The sequence below is a fragment of the Canis aureus genome, chromosome 13 (assembly GCF_053574225.1).
Source record: "Canis aureus isolate CA01 chromosome 13, VMU_Caureus_v.1.0, whole genome shotgun sequence".
NCBI classification, from domain to species: domain Eukaryota; kingdom Metazoa; phylum Chordata; class Mammalia; order Carnivora; family Canidae; genus Canis; species Canis aureus.
The window spans coordinates 58,119,855-58,145,073 of NC_135623.1; the positions used below are offsets into that span (position 1 = coordinate 58,119,855).

Here is a 25,219-nt window from a genome sequence, read left to right on the forward strand (position 1 = left end):
TTACCTCTGTCATAGGCCTGTGTACAAACTTGCACACGTGTGCACGCATGCACACACACACACATACACATACACACACACACACACCATCAGTTGAAGTCAATGGTGGTTATGCCAATGCTTGGAGCAGTGGGTTTTATATATTTGGTAGATGGAGTTAAGATGACAAAGGATGACAAGAAGTGTTTTTTTTTTTTAGGATGACAAGAAGTTGAAGACTTCTGAGGTGGGATCAGATGAGAAGTCTCCAGAAAGTTAGTGCTTAAAAACTTGTCTTGGGAGGTTGAATCTCTTCTTCCTGGCCCACAGAGGACATACAACTCTTCTCCTTGTCTTCTGTCCATAAACAAGTACAAGAGGCTTTGGGGATTTTTTAAGGAGTATGGCTTTTGGCTTTTGCTGGAGGAAGTAGGAGTGGAAATATTCCCTCCCATGCGCACCATAAACATTAGAAAAAAAAAAGGCAGTTGTCTTGTAGATGACACATGACAGAGGAATCCCAAAAGGCATTTTGTTCCAGCATTTCACCACAGAAGTTGTATTCCAGGCTATCAGAAAAGAATAAGATAGAACCTACAGAAATGGAGAAGGGCAGATGCAATGGGAATGGAGTTTGGGTCATGTCTACTTAGTCTCACCCTATAAATGGAGAGAGAGAAGAACAGTCCTTGACACTCACACTAGCTTTTCCATTTCATATCTGTTGTGTACCAAGGGACCGATAGAGGACAGAGACATGAAATTCTTGAAACCACTGGGTCATCCCTGGAGCCCCTGTAAATTTTAAGGAGATATGCATGTCTCAGACATAGATGAATGCTGCTAATACCTGAATCTGGAATACATCTAACCAGAAAGTATGTCTATTTGGAGTTTTAATCGTAAAAGAGTATTTAAAAAAGATGTTAGGGATATTTTTTAAATTCTAGAGACCGACATACAGTCAGAACATATTTAGCAGTTTTTGTATCTTCTTCTACTTCTTCTAATGCTATATGATGATAACTGATCTTTATGAAGAGTTACCCGGAGGCACTGATTGATTCCAAAGTGCTTTATGTGCATCAAATATGACTTTCTGTATTAGGCCGATACCAAGGTTTTTGTTATTATTGAATTTTTACTAATCCTTTCTTTTTTTTCTTATTTTAGAGAGATGAGGGAAGGGGAGAGGGAGAGGGAGAGAGAATCTGAGGCAGGCTCCATGGCCAGCACAGAGTCTGACATGGGGCCCAATCTCACAACTGTAAGACCATGACCTGAGCTGAAATCAAGAGTTGGACGCTTAACTCACTGAGCCACCCAGGTGCCCCTACTAATCCTTTCAATATTGACAATTGGAGAATGCTACATAAGGTTGCTTTTAAATTATTATTTTATTTAGTAAGAGGGCTTTGGGGGCACCTGGCTGGCCAAGTCAGTAGAGTATGTGACTCTTGATCTCAGGGTTGTGAGTTTGAGCCCCACGTTGTGTGTAGAGGTCACTTAAACATAAATAGATAGATAAATAAATAAATAAATAAATAAATACGATGAGATGCCTTGTTTCCCAATCACTTTATAGAAATAAGAAGTATATTTTCTAATGCATTAGCAAAGATAATTTTTGGTGCCGGGAGAATCAGGGAGCAGTTGGCCTGGGACAACCAAAAAAGACATGTATTTCTGAATCCGGATACAAATATGTAAGATGAGACCAAATCTCCATGTGCTGTGGTGGTTTCAGAGAATGAGAACAACACTTACCCCTATTGTAGAAGCCATATAATCCGAACAGATCTCTGCAAAATCTCTTCCCATTACTCCATAGTAGAGGCCATAGAACAAGGACACAATGCCAAAATCCATGGAATCTCTAGCCTTGATTCTATTGAAAACAAGAGTGTAAGGAAACAAGAATGTGGCATTTAGGGGGCTCTGGAAGACTGCAGCTTAGAAGAAATTTCCTGCCATAGTATCTAACAGAAACTTGGGAGTGTTTTTTTTTAATGGATTTTTTTTTAAATCCCCTCCCCCCTTTTTTAAAAGAATTTTAAAATTCTCTAAATTCCCCTTAAACTTGACTACTTAGTGGTAAGTGGACAAAGTAATTCTTGAGAGGGTCTTCTAACTAGTGGTTCTCAAGCTGAGCTATGCAAAGAAAAGCCTGGGTAGCTTGTAAAACTGCTCATCTGCCCCTTGCATCCCAGGCCCATGACATCAGATTCTCTGGGGGTAGGGCCTGTGCAGCAATATTTTTGGAACCTCTCCAGATCCCAGGTGACTCTAGTGGGCAGCTAACATTAAGAACTTCTTTAATAGAGCAGTGGTTCTCAGCCCTAGATATAGATTAGAATTAAGCCCGGGGAGATTTAAGACTCCACTGATTAGGAGCTGTAATGTAAGTGGCTTGGGGTGGAGTCCACACAGCAGTGCTTTTTAGAAGCTTCTCAGATTGGGATTTCTTGTTATCAAACTTAGATTTTACAGACTGTTTGCAAATACTTCACTTACCTAGCAAATACTTGAGGTAGACAAGATTATCCTCATTTTGCATTTGAAGAATATGGAGATTTGGAAAAAAAGCGATTTGCTCATCATGACAATTGGTACAAAACAAAACCAGGGATCGAGCTCCAATTTTGAGGCCCTTTGCTACTGTGTCATAGTTGCCATATATTAATTAGAGAAAAAATTTTGCAAGTTGGATCATATTTCAAATACAGTAGGATTATCTATGATACACCCCACCTCATTTCTAAGGGGAATATTTCTTTCTTTTTTTTTTTTTTTTGGAATATTTCTTTAAAAAGTGAACAATCAGCCCCTAATTTAATTAGCCCCTAATTTAATGAATCTTAATCATAGTACATATGGTTTGCTGTATCTGTCAACAGTTTCAAATATTAGCCCTGGCCAGATCTGATTGAGTCAGGCAATGAGTAGGGAGTGGAGGGGAGCTCTCTCTGGACACTATCTGGTTGTTTTGTGCTCTGTTAATTTGAGGAGGAAGGAGTAAAGGCCGATTGCTTTGTAGACTTAGAGGTACAGATCTTTTGGTAATGTGAATTGGGAATTCCAACACAAATGGTGGCTTTATTCTTTCAAGATTTGCCTGGGTTTATTTGAGAACTGGGGCAGTGGGGAGGAATAAAGATTCTCTCCATGTTTGGAGAAGGATGTATTATGATCTTACTGATAAAAAGTATAGTGACAGATTTGTGGTTCCACAGAAAAGAATTTTAAAACAGTGATAATCAATAACAGTAAAAAACAATTCCTTGCCAGCCTGAAGGGTTAAGTTCTTGGTAAACCTCATTGTAAGAGGAGTCATGGCTGAGGATCTTAAAATCTTATGGACGATAGTCTTGGGACAACTATAGGCTCAGTGATTTCATACAGCCCTTATAAATATTTTTACAGTCACTAATGTAAAGTTATGTAGACAGTACGCTGAAAAAAGAATTCAGTATCTTTCTATATGCAAAATAATATGGAAATCATAGGTGTGTACACTTACTTTCTATCCCTTTCCTGCTAGAAAAGGGTGGGAACTCCTGCTCTGGAAGTGTCATGAAATGCTTATAAAATCAGTAATGTTGCCATAGAAGAGTCTTTCCCCTCAGAGCTGACAACCCCATCCAACTGCCTTCCCTATTTTATGAGTTAAGGGTCACCGATCTGTGCCCTTATATTTCTGTTAAGTTCCCAGACACTTAGAGGAACTTCAATGTGAGAGATATTCTGAGGAATTTTTTATTTGAGCTGCTTTCCATAGCTGGGTGGTAGGTCTCAAATCCCTTTTTTCAGACCACAGGGTGGTGTCACACAGCCATTGCTCTGCCCACGAGTACCTCATCCACAGCACATCTCAGCAACCAACTTTCTAGTGGGTGCTCTGTTCTGAGTTATAATTATCCTGATTTCCTTGATTGCTCCCAAGATGAAATTTCTTGTTCTATTATCTCCTTACTCCTCATTCAAGTTCTAAGCACTTAGTTTTGTCCTTTTCTGACTGCCCTAAGCAAAAGGGATTTCATGGGTAGCAGAAACAAAATTCTAGAGCAGTGCTGTTCGTGGCAATATAGAAATCTAGATTAAAAATTTCCTAGTAGTCACATTAAAAAGAAACACAAATTAATTTCACTAATACATCCCAAATGCTGTATTTCAACAGTCAATATAAAAAATTCTTTTTCATACTTTGACATGTGTATTTTATAGTTACAGATAATTTTATTTCATAATTTAGGTGCTCAACGATCACATGATCTATCGTATACTGCACCAGACAGTGTAGTTCTAGAGGTTTTAAGGAAGAAGATATATACAAGGAAATGATGCTTCAGAATTTTATGGAGGGGAAATTTGTAGTTCAATCAGACTTACTCTACCACAAATGTAGCCTGCTTTTAATGGTGATCTTTAAAATATGCCTATCAAGTATGGATTTTCTTTAAAGCTTACAATTTTTTGAAAATTTTTCTTCTCTAGGGTTTCCTCTTATACTTTTCTAGCGGTTTCCACCAATGATGTCTACTACAAACAATGTGGGCCTGGAACATCACAGGGCCAAATGATTTCAGATACAGAGAATGCGACCAGGTGAATGTTGTGAACAAGGGCTTGCAGATATTAAGATCTTAACTAGAGATACTTACTTGAAAAATAAATTGAATCCACACATTGTGAACATGATAGCCAAATAACCCACAACACCAAATGCATAGCTGAGTTTGTAGATTAGAAGAAACCATTTGTAGACCAATCTGTGGAGTGTAAAATGGGGAGAAAAACAGAGCATGATACATTAGAAAGTATTTTATCTTTTTCAAACATTTTTGTAAGTCAGTTTTTAATTTCTAGAATTCTGTTTATTATGTAATATACATAGCATAGATTATATCAGCTAAACTCAATAATAATCTATAGTTTAAAAAAAATTTTATTTATTTATTCATGAGAGACAGAGAGAGAGAGAGAGAGAGGCAGAGACACAGGCAGAGGGAGGAGCAGACTCCATGCAGGGAGCTGGATGTGGGACTCGATCCCGGGTCTCCAGGATCACACCCCAGGCCACCGGGGCTGCCCAATAATCTATAGGTTTAATGTATCTGTACTATATACATAGTATGCACGTGCATATACAGTTTCATTGTAACTTATCTGCGTTCCTCATGTAAGAGTGGCCTTGGGGGATGGTTTCTCTGCCTGGGACCCCGCCTCCCCTTCTTCTCTTGTTTGGCCCCAGGGTTAGCTTAGAGTGGTTTTGGCAAGAGTAGCTTGGAGGTAAGGAAAAGATGAGCAGAGAAGTCAAGAGGGGGGACCTCCTCCCCCAGGAGTTTTTCTGCACAGCTGCACCTGCTGCCCCTCAAACCCCAGCCCCAGGGCAGATGGCAGCCATGGTGGCCTCAGCCTCATCCCAATCCCTCCACTCACACAGCCCCTCCCCCAGCCCAAGGGTGGAATCACCAGTGAGCCTCAGGCAGGGTTTCTCCTGCTGTGTGCATGGGGCCTCTGTGCACCTAGCAAGTACCATGACCACTCTTAAAGGCTTTGCCTCTTCCCATGGGCTCAAAGTGGAGAAGTGGGAGATGGGGATCGAGAGGAAGGGTGTAGATGATCTATCTCCAAGGGAGCCGCGCACCCTGTTTCCCTTATCCCTGGCGGTAAGAGCCCTTAGAAAGACCCCAGAAGGGGCCACGTGGCTGCTGCATGCCTGGGAGCATGTGGGGGAGGCTGGGAGCCCAGATCCATCCGTCCTGTGCCCACGGAACAAGAAGTGGGGGTGGAGAAAGGAGCAGCTGGATGCCGTCCTGGGTGCTGGGAGAGAAGAAGGGGGGTGGCTGACCGCTGCTCCTGAGCAGGTCTCCCACCGTCCCACTTCCTCCCAGGGGGAGCCGTGCTCCCAAGACTCACGCTCTGGGGTATTGCCCAGGTAAGGTCTTGACGTTAGTTTAAAAGATCTACGCCCCCCTTCATTGAATTCTGGTCAGAAGGGACCTTCTGGAACACGGTGCTTTAAATGGGGGTTCGCGGGTGGGCCTGAGACCTGGGTTGTCAGTCACCTCGCCCTGGGAAAGGATCCCCGGGTTGGGGGCCGCGCCTCCTGCGGCAGGTGCAACCCCACCGGGTGGGGGGACCCTGCGGCCTCGGGTCAAGGCGCTCCTGGCCGTCGTCCCCTCCACGAGGGGGGCCTTTCCGCCCCCCAAGCGACTCCCTTTGATCTGCAGGCGCTGGGCCGCTGGCTCGCTGCTCGGGGCAGCCGGCCGGGGCTTGCTGTCGCTAGAAGGGGGAACGGGGGGCAGCGTCCCGGTGGGGGTCCCCCGACTCCACGAGCCCTTTCTGCCCCCAGAGGGGCTCCTCTCAAGGCTGAGCCGGCACCTGGCTCTTCCTGACTCTACCTGTGCCGCTTCTCTGGGCCAAGAAGCCACCTGTGAGGTCACGAAGGCCTTATCAGTATTTTTTTTTTAAGTTTTTATTTATTTATTCTTGAGAGACAGAGAGAGAGAGAGAGAGGCAGAGACTCAGGCAGAGGGAGAAGCAGGCTCCATGCAGGGAGCCTGACACGGGATTCGATCCCAGGACCCCAGGATCAGGCCCTGGGCTGAAGACGGTGCTAACCGCTGGGCCACCCGGGTCACATCATTATTACAGACAGGCTAGATACTCCCAAATCCCCTCCACCCCCAAATCCTCCTGCCTACTGGGGGCACAGGTGTCCAGGGCACTGGGAGCCCAGAACTCCCTTGCTGGGCAGCCCCGGTGGCGCAGAGGTTTGGTGCCACCTGCAGCCCGGGGCGTGATCCTGGAGACCCTGGATCGAGTCCCACATCAGGCTCTTTGCAAGGGGCCTGCTTCTCTCTCTGCCTGTGTCTTTGCCTCTCATTCTCTCTCTGTGTCTCTATGAATAAATAAATAAAATCTTTAAAAAAAAATTACCTGTAAGAAAAAAAAAAAAAAGAATTCCTTTGCTCCCCAGATTACAGCCGGAAGGTGAGCGCCTCAGAGCAGCCTCCAGAAGGACAGCTTGGCCTGGAACTGATGGCACCAAGCTCAGCTCTTTGTGGCCAGCGTGTGGCCTGTTTGGGGGCCTGAATCCTGCTGCAGGAGAGAAGAAACTCACTCCACTTCTCTGTTATTCTGACCCACAGCCAGGGGGAGGAACAGCCGGGTTTTAAACCCCACCGTGGGGGGAACCACTCCTCCTGGGCTTGCTTTTGCACCATGCGGATCTGCTCGGATCAGTTTTCCCAGCCTGTAATGAAATCTTGTTTCAAATGGAAAATCGCTAAGAAGTGACTTACCTATAATATGATGATCAAAGAAAGATCCATAAAGATCTTTAGGGCCTAACTACCTCTCACAAACAGGAGCTTCTTTACCCAGAAGAAATGGGGTCCTAATTAGCCTTTCCCATTGTTGGCTCTTCACATGGTGGCTAGGTCTTTCTTTAAGGGTTAATGAGGTGTGCAGGCAGGAGAAGCTGACCTGGGTAGACTGTGGGCCCGAGAAGGAGACGGCCGGGCCCCTGGCCATCTGAGGTAAATGAGGCATGGAGTATAACAAGGCAGCAGTTGGATATTTCTTGCCATGAAGTTCCTCTGTACTGAATGAGCTGACATGCACAGAAATACTGTGTTTAACTAGAATAATTTATTCTACAGTGGAGAAGCAAACTATTCTCACTGAAATACAATATAGGTTATATCTAGGGAATGAAAACCAGTACATTTTGAGTCATACAAAATTTGGATTACTATCACAAGTCTTAAATAACTTACAACATTTTTTAAGAAGGAGAAAGTGTTCTGTATGTCCATGTGCTGATGGGGAGACTAGGCCAAAAAGGCTGTCTAAAACCAGTTTAGGAAGTCTCCTAACACCACCCCAAAGCTCTTCCCATAATTAATTAATTAATTTAATTAATTTTGATTTTAATTAGTTAAAATTTAAATTAAAATATCAACCTGAATTCATTTACTTGAATATTAATCTTTTCTTTTAATTATTTTTTTAAGCAAGCTCTACATCCAACGTGGGGCTTGAACTCATCAAGAGTCGCATGCTCTTCTGATTGAGCCAGCCAAGAGTCCCTTGAATATTAATCTTTTTCATTACATTTATTTATCTGATTTTTCTCACTGCATATTTTTTCTTCTCCAGAGTGGAAGGAAAAGTTGGTATTTGTCTCTCCCACTCTTTTAGAGGATTAAGAATGGCCAAATAATCATAAAAGCATTTCACAGGAGCTTATGATTTATTCTTCAACAGAGATCAAAATTTGACATTGTCTTATTACCATGTAACACCTTGTACATTTTTCCCTTTATCCTACTTGAGGTTTATCTAGATTCAGATTCAGATCTTATCTACAGGACAAGGACAGTGAAAGTAAACTTGTGGGCACATTATGAAGTTTGTAAGCACTTTGGAAAGATTTGTAGATGATGTGATCGAATCATAGCAATGTCAAGAGGTTGGCAATGGTAATTATGATGATCACCGGAATATTAAAGCATCATTTGTTATGAGAGGAATAAGTTGTCCATTACTTATGATTTATCTAACATAAAACACATACATAGTTGTTAGAAATATAAGCATCTAACTCTCGCTCTATTATAACATGTGTGTGACCCAACTTATAACGGAGTCAAACAAAATGCTGAGCTAAAAATAAATATGCAAACAGTGTTCTAGAAGGTTTAATCAATACTTTCACTTCTCTTTCTTCTGGCTTTTATTAGTAGCTGATGTAATATATTTTACCTGTATGTCTGAATCGTCATTAAATAATGAACATGATCCAACAGCAGTATAGCTAATATCCAAACAGTTTTGTTACTGGAGGCAAAAGAAGTGTAATCCCCTCCTCTCCCATCTGGGAAAATGGAATTAAAGCTTACTTCTTAGTGCTTACAATAAGAAGGACATCAAGGAAGGAGGAAATGGAATACATACCGTGGTGTTCTCCCTGAGAGGGGTTTTCGGGTAGCTCTGAAGAGGATGTAACTGGTAATAGCTGAGAACATTCCCCACATAGACAGAAACCGCCACCAGTAAAGTTTTATCGTGAAATACAGAGGGACAACCCACATCTGCAACAGTGTCACCAGCTGTTGGAAAAATGAACAGAAAGTCTCTTTCAATGACTGAGGGCCAGGAATGTTATGTCCACTACTAAATGATTCAGAAGCTACTCTTGGGGGGAAACCATCCTCACCATCCCGCCTGGCACATGCAACTGGTTCACCATCCAGCTATGAGCTCTTCTATACGTGCAAAGTTTTGGAAGGACTTGGTGTGATCAACTGAACATTCATATGGGAAAGAATCCAAAATATTCTTCTTCTTTTTTTTTTTTTTCTTTCTTCTTTTCTCCTGGATAGTTCAGGTGAAAACAACTTTGGGCTTTAAAAGCTATGTGATTTTGAACAAATGAACCTCACTTTTATTGTAAAATTGGAGATAAAAATGCCTGCCCTGCTTGCCCGTGCTGACCAGTGGGGAATGCTCTGGAAACAGTACTGTAATACATGGAGCCAGGGGGCTGTTGTTTCCATCATGTGCACATGTACGGATGCAGGGATGGCAAAGAAGGAATGGCGTCCCAGTATCTTCTGGGACCTCTTTTGCTTGCTGCCTCAGTGCACCCTGCAGGGTTCAGTACAGAGGCCCAAGGGTGAGGCCCCCTCACCCCTGACTAGTGGATATGCAGCCCACCTTTATGCTTCTTGTCTTCCCTTTTTTTAAAAAATCAATTTTATTTATTTATTCATGAGAGACAGAGAGAGAGGCAGGGACACGGGCAGAGGGAGAAGCAGGCTCCCAGTGGGGAGCCCGATGTGGGACTCGATCCTGGGACCCCGGGATCATGCTCTGAACCGAAGGCAGACACTCAACCACTGAACCACTCAGGCGCCCCTCTTGTCTTTCCTTTTTAGTTACTGGTGCCTTTTCCAGGCAGGCCAAGATGCAGATCAAACTCCTGCTCACCTGTGTGTAACTCTTCTGTGACTTGTGCCATTGACCTGAGTGCCAGTGGCCTGCAAAGGGTTCTTTAAGTTGGCTGGCCCCAATCCCATGTGGCAGAAACAGGATGGATCGAGCTGCAGGGTTGTCTGTCAACAACCTGATATGGTGACCACAGTGTCACTCTTGTTCTTGAAATCAGGCCAAACACTAGCTATGACCTCTCTTGTGAAAAGAAGACAGGTTTGAATAATAGCCAGAACCTCTGATCGTTTGTGTTTTATCACATGCAGACTAACCACCTATTATTTGCCTAGCACCAGTGGAAGAGGGGGATAGCAAAGGGGTTTTGTCTCAGGTGTGGACCTTAAGTAGTGGCACCTGGCAATGCTCTGTTGAGGAGGATGCTGAGCCTGGGTCTTGGTGTAGAGTATCGTGATGGGTTAATTATGCCTGCCAGTGATGCAGAAGCAGTGGTTGGAGCATGCATTTTATATATTTGTCATCTGAGTATAACAACTACTGATGTCATTTGTTTGTTTGTTTTATTTTATTTATTTATTTTTTACTTTCTTCATATTGGTCATAAAAGGAGGCAGCTTGGAAAAAAAAGTTTATGGATATATTTTTGGATCCTTTAATATTTTTTCTTTCCTGTTTTTTTTTTTAAGATTTTATTTATTTATTCATGAGAGACACACACACACAGAGGCAGAGACACAGGCAGAGGGAGAAACAGGCTCCATGAATGGAGCCTGATGTGGGACTCGATCCTGGGTCTCCAGGATCAGGCCCTGGGCTGAAGGTGGCGCTAAACCGCTGAGCTGCCCAGGCTGCCCATGGGTCCTTTAATAAAGTCTCAGTTGTAATAGCCTTAAGGTCAAGAGCCAATATTATCTGATAAGACTTTCAAATGTCCATGAAAAAGGCAAGGCCACAGCCATTCCTCTTTCCACACCAAATAAGAAGACATTTCCGAGGCTTTTCATTTCTTTATTGCTTCATTCCCATAAACAACGTGATCTAAAGTCTTCTGAGAGTTGCTCTAAATCTTTGAGAGAACACTAGGGTTGTTGTTATTGAACATGTGCACTTCACCAAAAATACACATGGAGCCAATCTGAAGTAACTATCTGGAGAGTTTTGGGGAAAAATATCCTTATAACCTCCTTTTTTTTTCCCCCCCAAATTCCAGGCAGTACTTTAAGGGAAGAGTATTCTTTACTCTGGCCTGAATTAGTCAGATACAGACCTGTCTCATTTTATTGAGCTTTGAAGATACTGGATTTTTACAAAGTGAAGGTTTGTGGCAATCTTATGTCCAGAGCATCTATTGGCGCCTCGTTTCCAGCAGCATTTACTCACTTTGTGTCTCTGTGTCACATTTTGATACTTCTGGCTATTGCCAAGAAGTATGTCAAGTATGTCAAGTTTTTTTCATTATGGTATTTGTTACGGTCAACTGTGATCAGTGATTACAACTCCCTGAAAGCTCAGGTGATGGTTAGAATTGTTTTAGCAATATTTTCTAATTAAGGTACATACAATTTTTTTTAGACATAAGGCTATTATTACATACTTAATAGACTACTGGATAGTGTGAACATAGCTAAGATATGCATTGGAAAACCCCAAAATTCACTGGACTCGCTTTCTTGGGATACTTGCTTTATTGTGGTGGTCTGGAACCAAACCCGCAGTGTCTCCAAGGTATGCATGTAATTGCTTTAAAAAAATTTTTTTAAAGGTTTTATATTTATTTATTCATGAGAGACAGAGGAAGAGAGGGGGGTGGCAGGGGGAGAAGCAGGACCCTGTGGGGAGCCTGATGTGGGACTCAATCCCAGACCTCGGGATCACGACCTGAGCCAAAGGCAGACGCTCAACCACTGAGTGATCCAGGCGTCCCTGTAATTGCTTTATTTTTTTATTTTTTATTTTTTTTCCTGTAATTGCTTCAATTTTCCATCCTACCTCATGAGTGTGGTTAGAGTAAATACGTGAGTTAGCACCTTTACTTACAAAGTCAAGATGATTATAATATCTAAACAGGACAAACAGGCTTTACTTACAGAAGTAGAATGTGGATCCTGAGAGCCAGAAACCGTGTACTAGGTAAGACACGACGGAGGCCTACTTTGGCACTAGCAACTGTCACCCTGTGCTGTTGAAAGTAAAAACGGGAGACCCCAGTATTTTGGTCATTTATTTCCTATAGCTGATTTTGGAGATAGTTACCTATGATAAATGATAGGTCTTCTGGCTTTTTTAGTTCATGACTTCTGATATTAAAAAGGAAATGGACATGAACTCCATTTTTCAAAACCTGATCATCAATCTTTTGCATTTTTTATCTTTCTAACAGTTTGATTCATCTTGCGCTCTGGAGGTTGTATGTAAGTGATGAACCACTGAATTCTACTCCTGAGACCAACATTGCGCTGCATGTTAACTAACTAGAGTGTAAATAAAAATTTGAAAAAAAAAAAAACAAAACGCAATAATTTGATTCATCTTTACATTTCTCCCATAAAAATGGTGAATTATTTAAAAAAATAAGTTAACAGTTCATTTTAATTTAGCAAAACTACCATGCCTGTATACTTTTATACTTTAGATCATAAGCCAAAATAGATAAGACTAATCCATTTCTTCAAATCCATGGAGTTATTATAATCTATAATATTTTGAAGCAATGATTGGATTACATTTTTATAATACTAGTTCTCCTTGTGAATCTATAAGTGCTACTCATTTCTAGAAGATCCCAAATTTCTCTTATTTGATACCTGGGTTTAATTGAATAACAATGTTCAAATGTATAGACACACTACTTAGTAAAAATAGGCCTTAGAGATCAGAAATAAAAGAAAATAAAAAAAATCATTATATCAGGAATGCAAATATTTAATTTCTTAACTATCTTTAAAGTGTATAGCCAGTGCCATATTTTCTCATCATATAAGGGGAAAGGTCAGAAATTTACATTATGAATTCAGTAACTGTAGAGGTCATTTTGAAATGAAGGCCACATTTTGTATCAATTTAAAAGATTCTTTATCAATATCCAGAGCAGTTAAAACTTCTCATTTTTAATAGCAACTGCCACATATGAAATGTAGGAATTTGGTGCCTCATAAATAAATGCACGATATATGTGAAATCGAGGTGCATGCATGCAAAGAAGGCGGCCTGGCAGCTGGGACGCATTAATAATGCCAGAGGGGTCACCATCTGGGCATGTGCATATAAAACGCAGCTGCATTACTGGCGGAGGGCGCCCGGTGCATCTGGATCACATCACCCAATGTTCTCCCCACCCACACATTGTGGCAGAAGGAATTTCCTGACGAATCAGATGCTGCCCAAAGGTACCACGTTTTTTTTTTTTTCTTGTAGCTATGCCCATAATGAATCTGAAAAGGATAGCAAATCAAGTCAAAACAAAGATATCTTTTTATTTGCCTAATTATACAGAATGATGAATGGACCACACAACATGAGAGAGAGAGAGAGAGAGAGAAGGAGAGGGAGTGGGGGGTGGGGAGAGAAGGAGAAGGAGAGAAAGAAAGAAAGAAAGTAAGAAAGAAAGAGAGAGAGAGAGAAAGAGAGAGAGAAGGAGGCAGGGAGGGTGGGAGGAAGTTGTGTGATGCTCATTTCCTTTTCACGGCAAATCCCAGAATATTTGCAGCCGTTTGCACATGTGTCTGTGTGTATTTGTATAGGTGGAGGTGGAGCAAGAGCAAGGGGATGCCAGAGGTAAGCAGAAAATTATCATATAAATAAATGACTCCAGGCAATGCTGCTGCTATTATTAGTACAAAGCCAACGAAGGAGGACAGAAATCAGACAAGTAAAAGTACGGAATCTTGGCTATGAAGGGCTCTTTGAAATTCCCTTGGTCCTTACTTCTGTCTTCAAATCAATTCACACTGCTAATTTTGTTCTTTAAATTCTTAAAGGAGGGATCCCTGGGTGGCGCAGCGGTTTAGCGCCTGCCTTTGGCCCAGGGCGTGATCCTGGAGACCCGGGATCGAATCCCACGTCGGGCTCCCGGTGCATGGAGCCTGCTTCTCCCTCTGCCTATGTCTCTGCCCCTCTCTCTCTCTCTCTCTCTCACTGTGTGCCTATCATAAATAAATAAAATTAAAAAAAAAATCTTAAAGGAGATCCTGCGATGCTATGTTTGTATGTATGTATTTGTGTATTGCCTCATTTTAAAAAAATTCAAGCAGGCACAAGGCTTCATTGGTACAGTAATATGTTCTAGTGTTTCACAGCTATTAACGGGCAGGAAGTTGATTTAAATAGAGCAATGTTTCAATCTGTGGCAAATTATTTGCCCGTGTGCTGAGGCAAGTTAACAGTGTGTCCCAAGCCCAAATTCTGTGCATGGAGTCATCAGGCCTTCTACTGATTTGAAGGGAAGTAGAAGGATTCTTTTTTGGCACCTTCCCCCCTATTTCCTGCAGATATGAAAAGCAGGATATATAAAAGAAGGTGGAGAGGGTGGTGTTGAATGAAATTTCATTTTTAATTAAATGCCGTTTAAAAAACGCTGTTAAAAGCATTTGGAAATGATTTAACTTTGAAGCTTTGCCACGTCTACACCATATCAACACCATCAGCTCGAGAGAGAAAAATTCAAATTCCCAGATGCTCTGCCTATATGGTACTAAAAATGTGGCTATTTGGAAACATCCAGGTATTTATTTATTTGTTTTAAATATTTTATTTATTTATTTTAAAGAGGGAGTGAGAGAATGAACAGTTGGGAGGGGCAGAAGGAGAGAGAGAGAGAGAGAGAGAGAGAGAGAGAGAAACAGACTCCCTGCCGAGCAGAGAGCCCCATGCAGAGCTCGATCTCAGGAGCTGGAGATTGTAACCCGAGCTGAAGGCAGCCACTTAACCGACTGAGCCACCCAGGTGCCCCAGAAACAGCCAGGTATTTAGTAGTATTCCAAACAAAATTAAGAATTTTCCACTTCCTATCTACTTCCACTCTTCACTTTTTGACATCCCCTAGGAGCAATAATGTTCTATTTTTTAAACTTTGTTTTCTAAATAACACGTTTCCTTTGCTTTAGGTATTTATAATAAGCTGATGGGACATATACCGCTCCTACAGACCACAGAACAGAATTTTTTTTTTTTTATTATAGAACAGAACCTAAGACAAACGGTGACTTCAGAACAGAAGACAGACATACTTCTTACCAGCTGCAATCTGAAAAAGTTTTGAGTGTTTTGGATTAGTCCTAACTCTCACCTCTTTAGTACATGATCCAAATTATTCATGAAATAATGTGAAAATAATAGTATTTTGTATATAACAAACAATATCCTCAAGGTGTAAATAGGTAACCTGGTTCCCACCATCTGTCATCTATTTGCTTGATTGTTCCACTCCACTATCTATAGAGAGCAGTTCTATCAGCAAGGTACAGAGCGCATGTGCAAGTCCTATCGCCTCAATCTTACAGACTCTGATTTCCAAGGCACTTAGAGCAGCACCTTTCTCCCAATTCCCTTCAGTGAAGTTGTTTCATAGATTTGTAATGTGGTTAGATTCTCTTGTCACCATCTGCCTTTCGTGGGGATTCTTCAGTCTCCTAAATGAATTTTTAAAAATTTGCATGCCTTGACCTCTAGTCTGTGTGCTATACTGTTCAATGGGATTTGATAAATGCATACAAGCTTATATCCACAACTACAGCATCATATGGGCCAATTTTACGGCCCCAGCATCCCCATTTCACTTGTTTGTCCTTCCCTTTTTCCTCCTTGAACCACTGGTAACCACTGATCATATTACTGTCTCTAGGACTTTGTATTTTTCAGAATGTTATATAATTGGAATCGTACAGCATGCAGCCTTTTCATATTAGCTTGTTTAATCAAGTTTCTTTCATGCCTTTTCATGGCTTTCATAGCTTATAATATTCCATTGTATGGATGGATATACCACCATTTACTTATTTATTCCTTTTTTTTTAAAAGATTTATTTATTTATTTATTTATGATAGACATAGAGAGAGAGAGAGAGGCAGAGACACAGGAGGAGGGAGAAGCAGGCTCCATGCCGGGAGCCCGACGTGGGACTCGATCCCGGGACTCCAGGATCGCACCCTGGGCCAAAGGCAGGTGCCAAACCGCTGAGCCACCCAGGGATCCCCTATTTATTCCTATTTTAAAGGAGATCTTGGTTGTTTCCGGTTCAGGGTCATTATGGATAAAGGTGCTATAAGTATTTGCATACAGGTTTTTGTGTGAATGTAGATTTTCAGTTCAACTGGGTAAATACCTAGTAGATTTATTGCTGGATTATATAGGCAGACTGCTTAGCTTTATGGGAAACTGCCAAACTGACTTCCAAAGTGGCTTTACCATTTTGCATTCCCACCAAGATTCCCTGCTCTCCGCATCTTCATCAGTGGTTAGCATTATCAGTTTGTTCAGATTCTAGTCATTCTAATAGATATGTATTAGTATCTTATTATTGTTTTAATTTACAATTCCCTAATAACATATGATGATGAACAGCTTTCCATCTGTAAGCACTTGCCATCTGTATATCCTCCTTGCTGAGTTCTCTTTTCAGATCTTTCACCATTTAGCTTATTTTCTTATGATTGAATTTTTTAGGGTTTTATCTATTTGACAGAGAGAGAGGAAGGGGAGAGAGAGAGAGAGCGAGAGCGAGAGAGTGCATAAGCAAGGGGAGCAGGAGAGGGAGAAGCAGGTTCTTTCCTGAGCAGGGAGCCCAATGTGGGGCTCAATCTCAGGTCCCTGGGATCGTGACCTGAGCCAAAGGCAGAGCCACCCAGGTGCCCCTTATGATTGAATTTTAAGTATATTTTAAGTATAACTGTCCTAAAATGGATATTTGTTTTACAGTTATTTTCCCCCAGTCTGTGGCTTGTCTTTTTCTTTCATAGTATCTCTCATAGACCAATTTTTAATTGCAATAAAATCCAACTTATCAATATTTTCTTTCATGGACCATGTTTTTGGTGTTGTATCTAAAAATTCATCACCAAACCCAAGTTCGCCCCTATGTTATCTTCTAGAGGTTTATAGTTTTGCATTTTACATTTAGATCCATGATCTATTTTGAGTTAATTTTGAGTGAAATACATGTTCTAGATTTTTTTTTTTTGCATATGGGTGTCCAGTTGTTCAGTGTGGGACCCAGGAAATCTAACAAAAATCCCCTACCCCTGGACAAGCAGAGCAGGACTAACTCCATTTTGTGCTACACCTGCCATCTCATGTAAACCGCCCCCCCCCCACGACCTGCTATTGTTTAAGGCACTCCCTCACCCTAGTTTAGCTATTAAGCACACCCTTATCAGAAACTAGCACACATAGGAATGCAGGACCTCTGACCTTTAACCAGCCAAGGAATGAAAACCCCTCTTTTTCCCGCCAAACCTGCGCGCCAATTCTAACTAGAATAGTAGGCTAGTTCAAATGGTCACTATAGGGTGAATCATAATTCAATTAGCCACCTGTGTGTGGACTGACATGACTGTGCAACTTTCTACGTATGTTACAATCTCATTGGCCACGACCCCTATAACACTACTATGCTTCTTAGTCTCAGGGTCCAAGCCCTTGCTCTGCTGTATGGAGTATACTTGGACCCAAGCTTGAGCTTGTAAATAAACCCTCATGTACTTGCATCGGTGTCGGCTCCTTGGTGGTTTCTCGGATTCGCAATCTTGGGCACAACACCAGCACCATTTGTTGGAAAGATGATCCTTTCTCTATTGATTTATCTTTGCTCCTTTGTCATGGACCAGTTGACTTTATTTGTGTGGGTCTATTTCTGGGCTCTCTATTCTATTCCATTGATCTATATGTCTCTTCTTTCACCAATATCACACTGTATTGATTACTATAGCTTTATAGGAAGTCTTGACGTTGGGTAGTTCAGTCCTCCAACACTGTTTTTCTTCAGTAGTGTATTGTCTATTCTGCATCTTTTACCTCTTCGTAAAAGATCCAGATTTAGTTTGTTGATAGTCACAAAATAGCCTGCTATGATTTTGATTGGGATTGTACTGAATCTATAGCTCAAACTGGGAAGACCTGACATCTTAGCAATATTGAATCTTCCAACCCATGAATATGGATTATCTTTCCATTTATTTTAAGTCTTCTCAGTTTTTGCATATACATCTTATACATAATTTGTCAGATTTATGCCTAATTATTCCCTTTTTGAGTGCTATTGTAAACAGTATTGTGTTTTAATTTCAAATTCCAGTTGTTCATTGCTAGTATATAAGGAAGCAATTGACTTGTGTATATTGACCTTGTATACTGCAACTCTGTCATTATCAGTTATTAGTTCCAGGGTTATTTTTTCGTTGTTGATTCTTTGCAGTTTTCCATACAGTCATGTCATCTGCAAACAAAGATGCTTTTATTTTTCCTTCCTAATCTGTATACCTTTTATCTGCTCCCCTTTTTCTGTCCTATTGCAGTAGCTAAAACTTACAGTACAATTCAAATAGGAGTGGTGAGAGAGGACTTTCTTTTAGCCTTCCTTATCTTAAGGTGAAAGCATCCAGTTTCTCACCACTAAGTATAATGTTAGCTGTAGGTTTTTTATAGATATTTTTAATCAATTTGAAGAAGTTCTTCTCTATTTCTAGTTTGTTGATAGTTTTTATATGAAAGGCTGTTGGACCTTGTCAAATGCTTTTTTCTACATCTATTAATATGATCATATGATTTTTCTTCTTTAGCTTCTTAATGTGATTGATTACATAAATTGATTTTTAATTGTTGAACCAACCTTACATATCTGGAATAAATCTCACTTGGTCATAGTGTGTAATTCTTTTTACACATTGTTTAATTTGATTTGCTAATATTTTGTAGAGATTTTTACATTTATGTTCATGATAGATATTGGTATAATTTCTCCTTCTTGCAGTGTCTTCATCAGGTTTTGGTATTAGGGTAATGCTGGCCTCCAAGAATGAGTTCTGATGTGTTCCCTCTGCTTCTAGTTTCCGAAAGATTGTAAAGAATTGGTATCAATTCTTCCTTAAATGAGTGGTGGAATTCACTGCTGAAAGCATCTGGAATGGTGCTTTCCTTTTTAGAAAGTTGCTGATTATTGACTCAATTTTCTTTCTTTCTTTCTTTCTTTCTTTCTTTCTTTCTTTCTTTCTTTCTTTCTTTTTCTTTCTTTCTTTCTTCTCTTCTTTCCTTTATTTTAAGAGAGAAAGTGTGAGCAGGGTTTGGTAGGGGAGAGGAATAGAGAGAGAGAATCTCAAGCAGGCTCCATGCCCAGTGCACAGCCCATATGTTATTGGTAAGGCTCCTGGTCAACAGTAGGCAGTTAGTAGTTAAGTTCTTGGGATGTCAAAAGTTATATGCAGATTTTTTTAAATGCAGATTTTCAACTCTGTCAGCACCCTAATCCTCCTGTTGTTCAAGGGTCAACTGTACATTGTTACTATTTCTACTTTGAACAAATAGCTATCTATTTGGTTAATTAATAATAAGAAATAAAAGATTTTATTTTATCTACATTTATTCCTTCTCTGACACTCTTCCTTTCTTTATGTATACTTGGGTTTCTGACCTATATAATTTTACTTTTTTCTGAAGCACTTCTTTTAACATTTCTTGCAGGTCAAGTCTACTGGTGATGAATTCCCTCATTATTTTTTTGTTTATCTGAGAGAGAAGATACTTTTTACTTTCACTTTCACTTTGAAGGTTAATTTCTCTGGATATAGAATTCTAGGTTGGTGGATTTTTTTCTTTCAATACTTTAAATATTTCACTCTATTCTCTTCTTGCATATATGGTTTGTGAAGAAAAGTCTGATGTAATTCTTATCCTGTTCCTCCATAGGTAGGTGTTTTTCCCCTCTGGCTGTTTTAAAATTTTCTCTTTGTCATTCTGCAGTTATAAATTGGATATGTCCAGGTATAGATTTATTTTTTAAAAAATATTTTTTCTTATAATTTTCTCTTATGGATTTTCATTTTTCTTTTAAAAATTTATTTATTTATGAGAGACAGAGAGAGAGAGAGAGGCAGAGATACAGGCAGACAGAGGAGAAGCAGGCTTCATGCAGGGAGCCTGATGTGGGACTCGATCCCGGGTCTCCAGGATCATGCCCTGGGCCAAAGGCAGATGCTCAACTGCTGAGCCACCCAGGTGTCCCCAGGTATAGATTTCTTGATATTTGTTCTGCTTCTTCTTAGAGTTTCTTAGGTCTTTGGTTTGGTGTCTGTCATTAATTAAACAAAAATCGTTGGCTATTATTACTTCAAATATTTTTTTAGCTCCACATTTCTTTCTTTTCCTTTTGGCATTCCAAATGTGTATATTATTTTTTTTGGAATTGTTTCACGGTTCTTTAATATTCTGGTTTTTTAAATTATTTTTTTCCTTTTTGTATATTATTAGTCTGGGGGAGATTCTGCTAATATTATTTTCAAGCTCCCTGATTCTTTCATCAACCATGTTTACCTTATTGATAAGCCTACTGAAGGCATTCTTCATTTCTATTACAGTTTTCTTTTTTAATTTTAACATTTCTTTAATTTTTTTTCATAGAGTTTCCACCTCTTTGCTTACATCACACATCTATTCTTACATGTTGTCTACTTTTTTCCATTAGAGTTCTTATCATATTAACTATAATTATTTTACATTCATAGTGTGATGATTCCCAAGTCTGCAGTATCTGGGCCTGGTTCTGATGCTTGCTTTGGTCTCTTCTGATTGTGTTTTAGTCTTCCTTTAGTATGACTTTTCAATTTTGGTTGAAAGGTATACATAATGTATAGGGTAATAAGAACTGAGATAAATAGATCTTTTGTGTTAATTTGGCTAGGGGTTGGGCTAAGATCAATGTTTGCTGTAGGTATCAGAGGCTTCAATTTGCACTAGTATACTTGTTTGTGTCTCCATCTTTGTCTTTGGGTTTCCATAAAAACTCCTTGTATAGCATCTGAGTCTTGCAGCTCTCTCAGCTATAATCCACTGTTATATTGGACAACTGTTGATGTGGTGGTAAGGCATGGGGACAGTGCAAGTATTCTATCATTCTGTGATTAAGTCTTTGTGTCTTTGTGAGCCTCTGTCTCTGTGGCATGACCTTCACAAGTGTTTTTTAAAATTTTGTTTTCCCTTTAAGTGAGGCAGGAAGTCTCTAGGAGGTTGGGGTGGGTAATTTCTCTTCCCCCACATTGGAGAAGGGTCTGCTTTCCATTGCTGTATACGTCTTTGTTATGGGGAACACTCTGCATCTAGAATGATTACTTTCTCCCTCCCCCAGTCAGAAGCACAAGGATTTTTTTGTTGGTCTTATATCATGGGAATCTACTAGGGTTCCTAGAGCTAAAACCTAAAAAAATATCGAAAAGCCCCTAAGATTGTGGCCCCCAAGAGTTTACACTCTTACACTAGTCTAAACTCTACTTCCAGGAATTCTTCAAATTTATCCCCTAAGTGTTTCTACCATTGTGTGGCTCTTACAGCTTCTGCTCCCAGTCAGCAGATTTTGGTTGTGATTCCCTCCATTCTCCTGTGTTTCTTGATTTGAGGTGGTGGTTTTCTCACTAACCTCAGTTCTCAGATAGATCCAAGAAAGCTTCTTGACATGCAGTTTGTCTATTTTTTTCTCATTGTAAGATGGGGTGATGACTTTCAAGCTTTTTACATGTCAGAGTTATGACCAAAAGTCCTTCCCATTTAAAAAAATTCCATCATTTGAAAGAGCAGGAAACTGAGGCTCATTGTGGTTAAACGAGTGGCTAAAGTCTTCTAACTCCTAAGCTGGTGCTCTTCCCTTCACCATCTTGCCTCTGGTTGCTATTAATACCTCTCACAAAATCAGTCTGGGGAACCCTCTGCAGGTAAAGCATATGGTAGAGCAGAGGGTATGGCAAGGCAGGAGAAAAAGGTGTACTGCTTTGAAAAAAACAATGCATTGAAATCTCCTAACAGAGAGCTCACACTAATAGCTGAGTGTTCACTTTAGCTTTACAAAAGTGTTCAGAAAATGATTCTTTTATTACTAAACTGGTTTTATAGTGTATGATTAAATTTGTAAAACTGTTACATACATCAATCTCACACACACACAGTCTCTCTCTCTTTCTTTTAAAGATTCCATTCATTCACTCTTGAGAGACACAGAGACACAGGCAGAGGGAGAAGCAGGCTCCATGCAGGGAGCCCAATGCAGGACTCCATCCCAGAACCTGGGATCATGCCCCAAGCCAAAGGCAGATGCTTAATCACTGAGCCACCCAGGTGCCCCTACATCAGTATCTCTTGAATGCAACTGTTAGTTGATTGGCTCTCACCTTGAGCCAAAGATTGTCAACAGAGACATGCAGGGGAGAGGGGCTACTCCACCCATTCCTTTGAGACATGTGATAATAAATATAGATGGGCAGCCTGGGTGGCTCAGCGGTTTAGTGCCACCTTCAGCCCAGGATGTGGTCCTGGAGACTCGGGATTGAGTCCCACGTCGGGTTCCCTGCATGGAATGGAGCCTGCTTCTCCCTCTGCCTGTGTCTCTGCCTCTCTCTCTCTTTCTCTGTGTCTCTCATGAATAAATAAAATATTTAAAGTTTTTAATAAATATAGATGTACTGATGGGCAAAGAAGTAGAAAATAGTCTAAAGGCCAACCATGTCTAAGAGCTAATCTAACAGAGTCCCAACAGGGCCACCATGAGACCCAAATCTGTCCTTGACCACTGTGGAGTAACTTTATCTAGGCTCCTGGCTTTGTTAAACTGCCGGGTAGGATCACTCTAAGAAAGGCCACTATCACAGGCATCTGGCCACCTCCAAGGGGATCCTTAGGACCACAGAGTCCCTCTCAGTAGCCATAAAATAGAGGAGCTGTGTGACAGAACACAGAAACAGCAACCTTGGAGAGCTGAAGTGCAGTGACTAAGGGAGACCAGTTGTACGTGAGGTATAGGGTGCAAGCAAAAGTAACAAGCCCACAGAGTTTTTTCAGGCAGCACAGCTTGTGCAGTGAGCAACAGGAAACAGTTTGAGAAGATCACTCCAGCTAATCAAGAGTTGTTAAGCTCAGGGACATCTATCTACCTGGTTCCAATGTCGCCTGAGTTGTCAAGGGTTAGAACCTCCAAAGGCAACAAGTCCTTCAAGTGGCTTTGGACTTATGAGCAGGTCTATGAGGCAGGTAGAGCCAGGGTATTAGCTCCATATCGAGTTGGTACAATGATATACATCTTCACAGGGTTGACAAAGGGGCAATTTCTTCAAACACAAGACAAGGACAGATTCTTTTTGGCATAAGCCACCCCCAAAATCATCAAATACATCAAATACAAATGGCAGAGGAGTAGTGAGACACAGTGTAGGTCAGTTGGTGCACATGACATTTCCTTGCAAGGGCAGGGGGCTTTCTATGCAAAATCTACCCCTGCGTTGCCATGGGAACTGAACATGTTTTTTAAAATATCTAATCCAGAGATTATTATCAGTTAGGGTTAGGGATGATGGAACAGGGATATGAATGGTTTCCTTAGGAAGCCAGTGTTCTTCCTACTTAAGAATTCCAGAATTCTGTATATTAGGTTATTTCCGTTTTGCAGATAAGAAAACCATGATTAAGATATATTTAAGGAGATTTTTTTGATATTAGTGAATAACTAATGCAGTTTCACTCTAGTCAAAACAATTTGTTCAAGAGCAATATAGAGGATGTTTAGTTTAATTGGCAAGACATTGGAGGCAAGGCAGCAAAAGAATGTGTTTACTTAAAAAAGCAAAGAGACAAGATTTCCCTTTCTAAAGAAAACACTCCAATTGTCTAAACTTAAACATTATACAGAATTCAAAAGAATTCCTTTAGATCCTGTGCTAGACAGGGAATAATTTCTATGATGGGTAAAAATAAAATACAGTAAAATACTGGTCTAAGCCAGCACTTCCTACGTCTGTGACATTATTTTTACAATGACCAGTCCAAGACCCAGAGCCCTGTGGAGTATTAATTGAAGACGTTCTTTCTTTGCAACATACTCAAGTCTAAATGATTGGTTCTTCAATGTGGTCTCAGATCGGGTGCACCAGCACCACTTGGGAACTTGTTAGCCATGCAAATTCTTGGGCCCTTATTGAATCAGAGACTTTGGGGGTGGGACCTGGGAATCTGATTAATAATCTGATTCACCTCTCCAGGTGATTCTGATGCACCTTAAGAATTGAGAACCACTGCTCCAAACACGGCAATGGCAAGGTCTCATCCAAGATGGCCTTGGCTGTGATCTCAGGATCAGGCCCTGAGGTGGCAAAGTTCCAGTGGACATGCTCAGGTGGGATTGATCTGTGCAAATGGGATCACGCTCTGTGTTGCTGAGGTGAGCACAACGTTTGCACTAACACATTTCCATAGATATGCAAACTATGGATGCCAAGAGAGTTTCTTGCTAACAAAAAGGAAGTTAGCCTCAATCTTTTGTTTCTGCTGTTCCAAATCCTCCTTCTCCTAGGCCATTGGTCGAAGTTGTTCAGGCTAAAGGAAAACTGATTTACTTAAACCACGGTCTCTTAGTCTTGTCACTATTGATATTTTATCGTGAGGAGCTGTCCTGGGCATGTTTAGTGGCATCTGTGGCCTCTACCCACTCGATGCCAGAAGCAATTCCCATCCTTTTCCCCGCTCCCACTAAGGCATGACAATCAAAAATGCTTCCAGATGTTGCCAAGTATCTCCTGCGGGTGAAACTGCACCCTGTCGAGAACCACTGACTGAAACCAAAGCATTTCCTTCAAAGTGGTGAGAAGGGAGGGATGTGGCAGGAGGAGGAGCAGGCTCCCAGAGGCCCCGGGGGGCAACTCACGTTGTAGGACGGGCCGTGCCTCTGTCTCCACTGTACCAGCACTATCTGTGCGATGACCAGGGTGCAGAGGAAGATTAAGATCATCTCCACGTGCATGGACTCATGGCCACGGTGCATCTTGTACATCTTCTCCTGCTGCAGGCTGCAACCAGCAAATGAGGTCATCTGAAAAAGCCTTCAACCCTTGCACAGCACATTTAGGGGGAAAAGAAATGTCTGGGCTCATAGAAAGCCATCGGAGATTTCAAACATAGGGGGTTTTAAGCTTTGATTATGGTTTTCCTAAGTTTTTCTTGGTTTTTCCTTTATACCCAGGCTTGAGGAGGGGGAGGCAGAGGGGAGGAGCCTGAGTGCAGCAGGGGAACCAGTTCCTCTCAGCCTTAGCTAGCCTGTGT

At 41.0% G+C, this 25,219-nt stretch overlaps 1 protein-coding gene across 2 annotated transcripts in view; it reads right to left on the reverse strand.

Annotated features, from left to right (window-relative positions):
• RNF175 (ring finger protein 175) overlaps positions 1-24,960 on the reverse strand; it is a 37,055-nt gene extending 12,095 nt beyond the window's left edge. The window contains exons 1-5 of one of the 2 annotated variants that reach the window (XM_077846447.1): positions 24,825-24,960; positions 8,944-9,098; positions 4,641-4,748; positions 1,747-1,867; positions 204-573 (exon numbers count right to left, since the gene is read on the reverse strand). In XM_077846447.1, coding sequence (XP_077702573.1) covers positions 256-573; positions 1,747-1,867; positions 4,641-4,748; positions 8,944-9,098; positions 24,825-24,950 — 828 coding nt within the window. In that variant the 5' untranslated portion in view covers positions 24,951-24,960 and the 3' untranslated portion in view covers positions 204-255. Of the gene's footprint in view, positions 1-203; positions 574-1,746; positions 1,868-4,640; positions 4,749-8,943; positions 9,099-24,824 lie in introns of those variants that run through there. The other variant, XM_077846446.1, reaches the window with a different exon arrangement.
• Between the last annotated feature and the right edge of the window lie 259 nt (positions 24,961-25,219).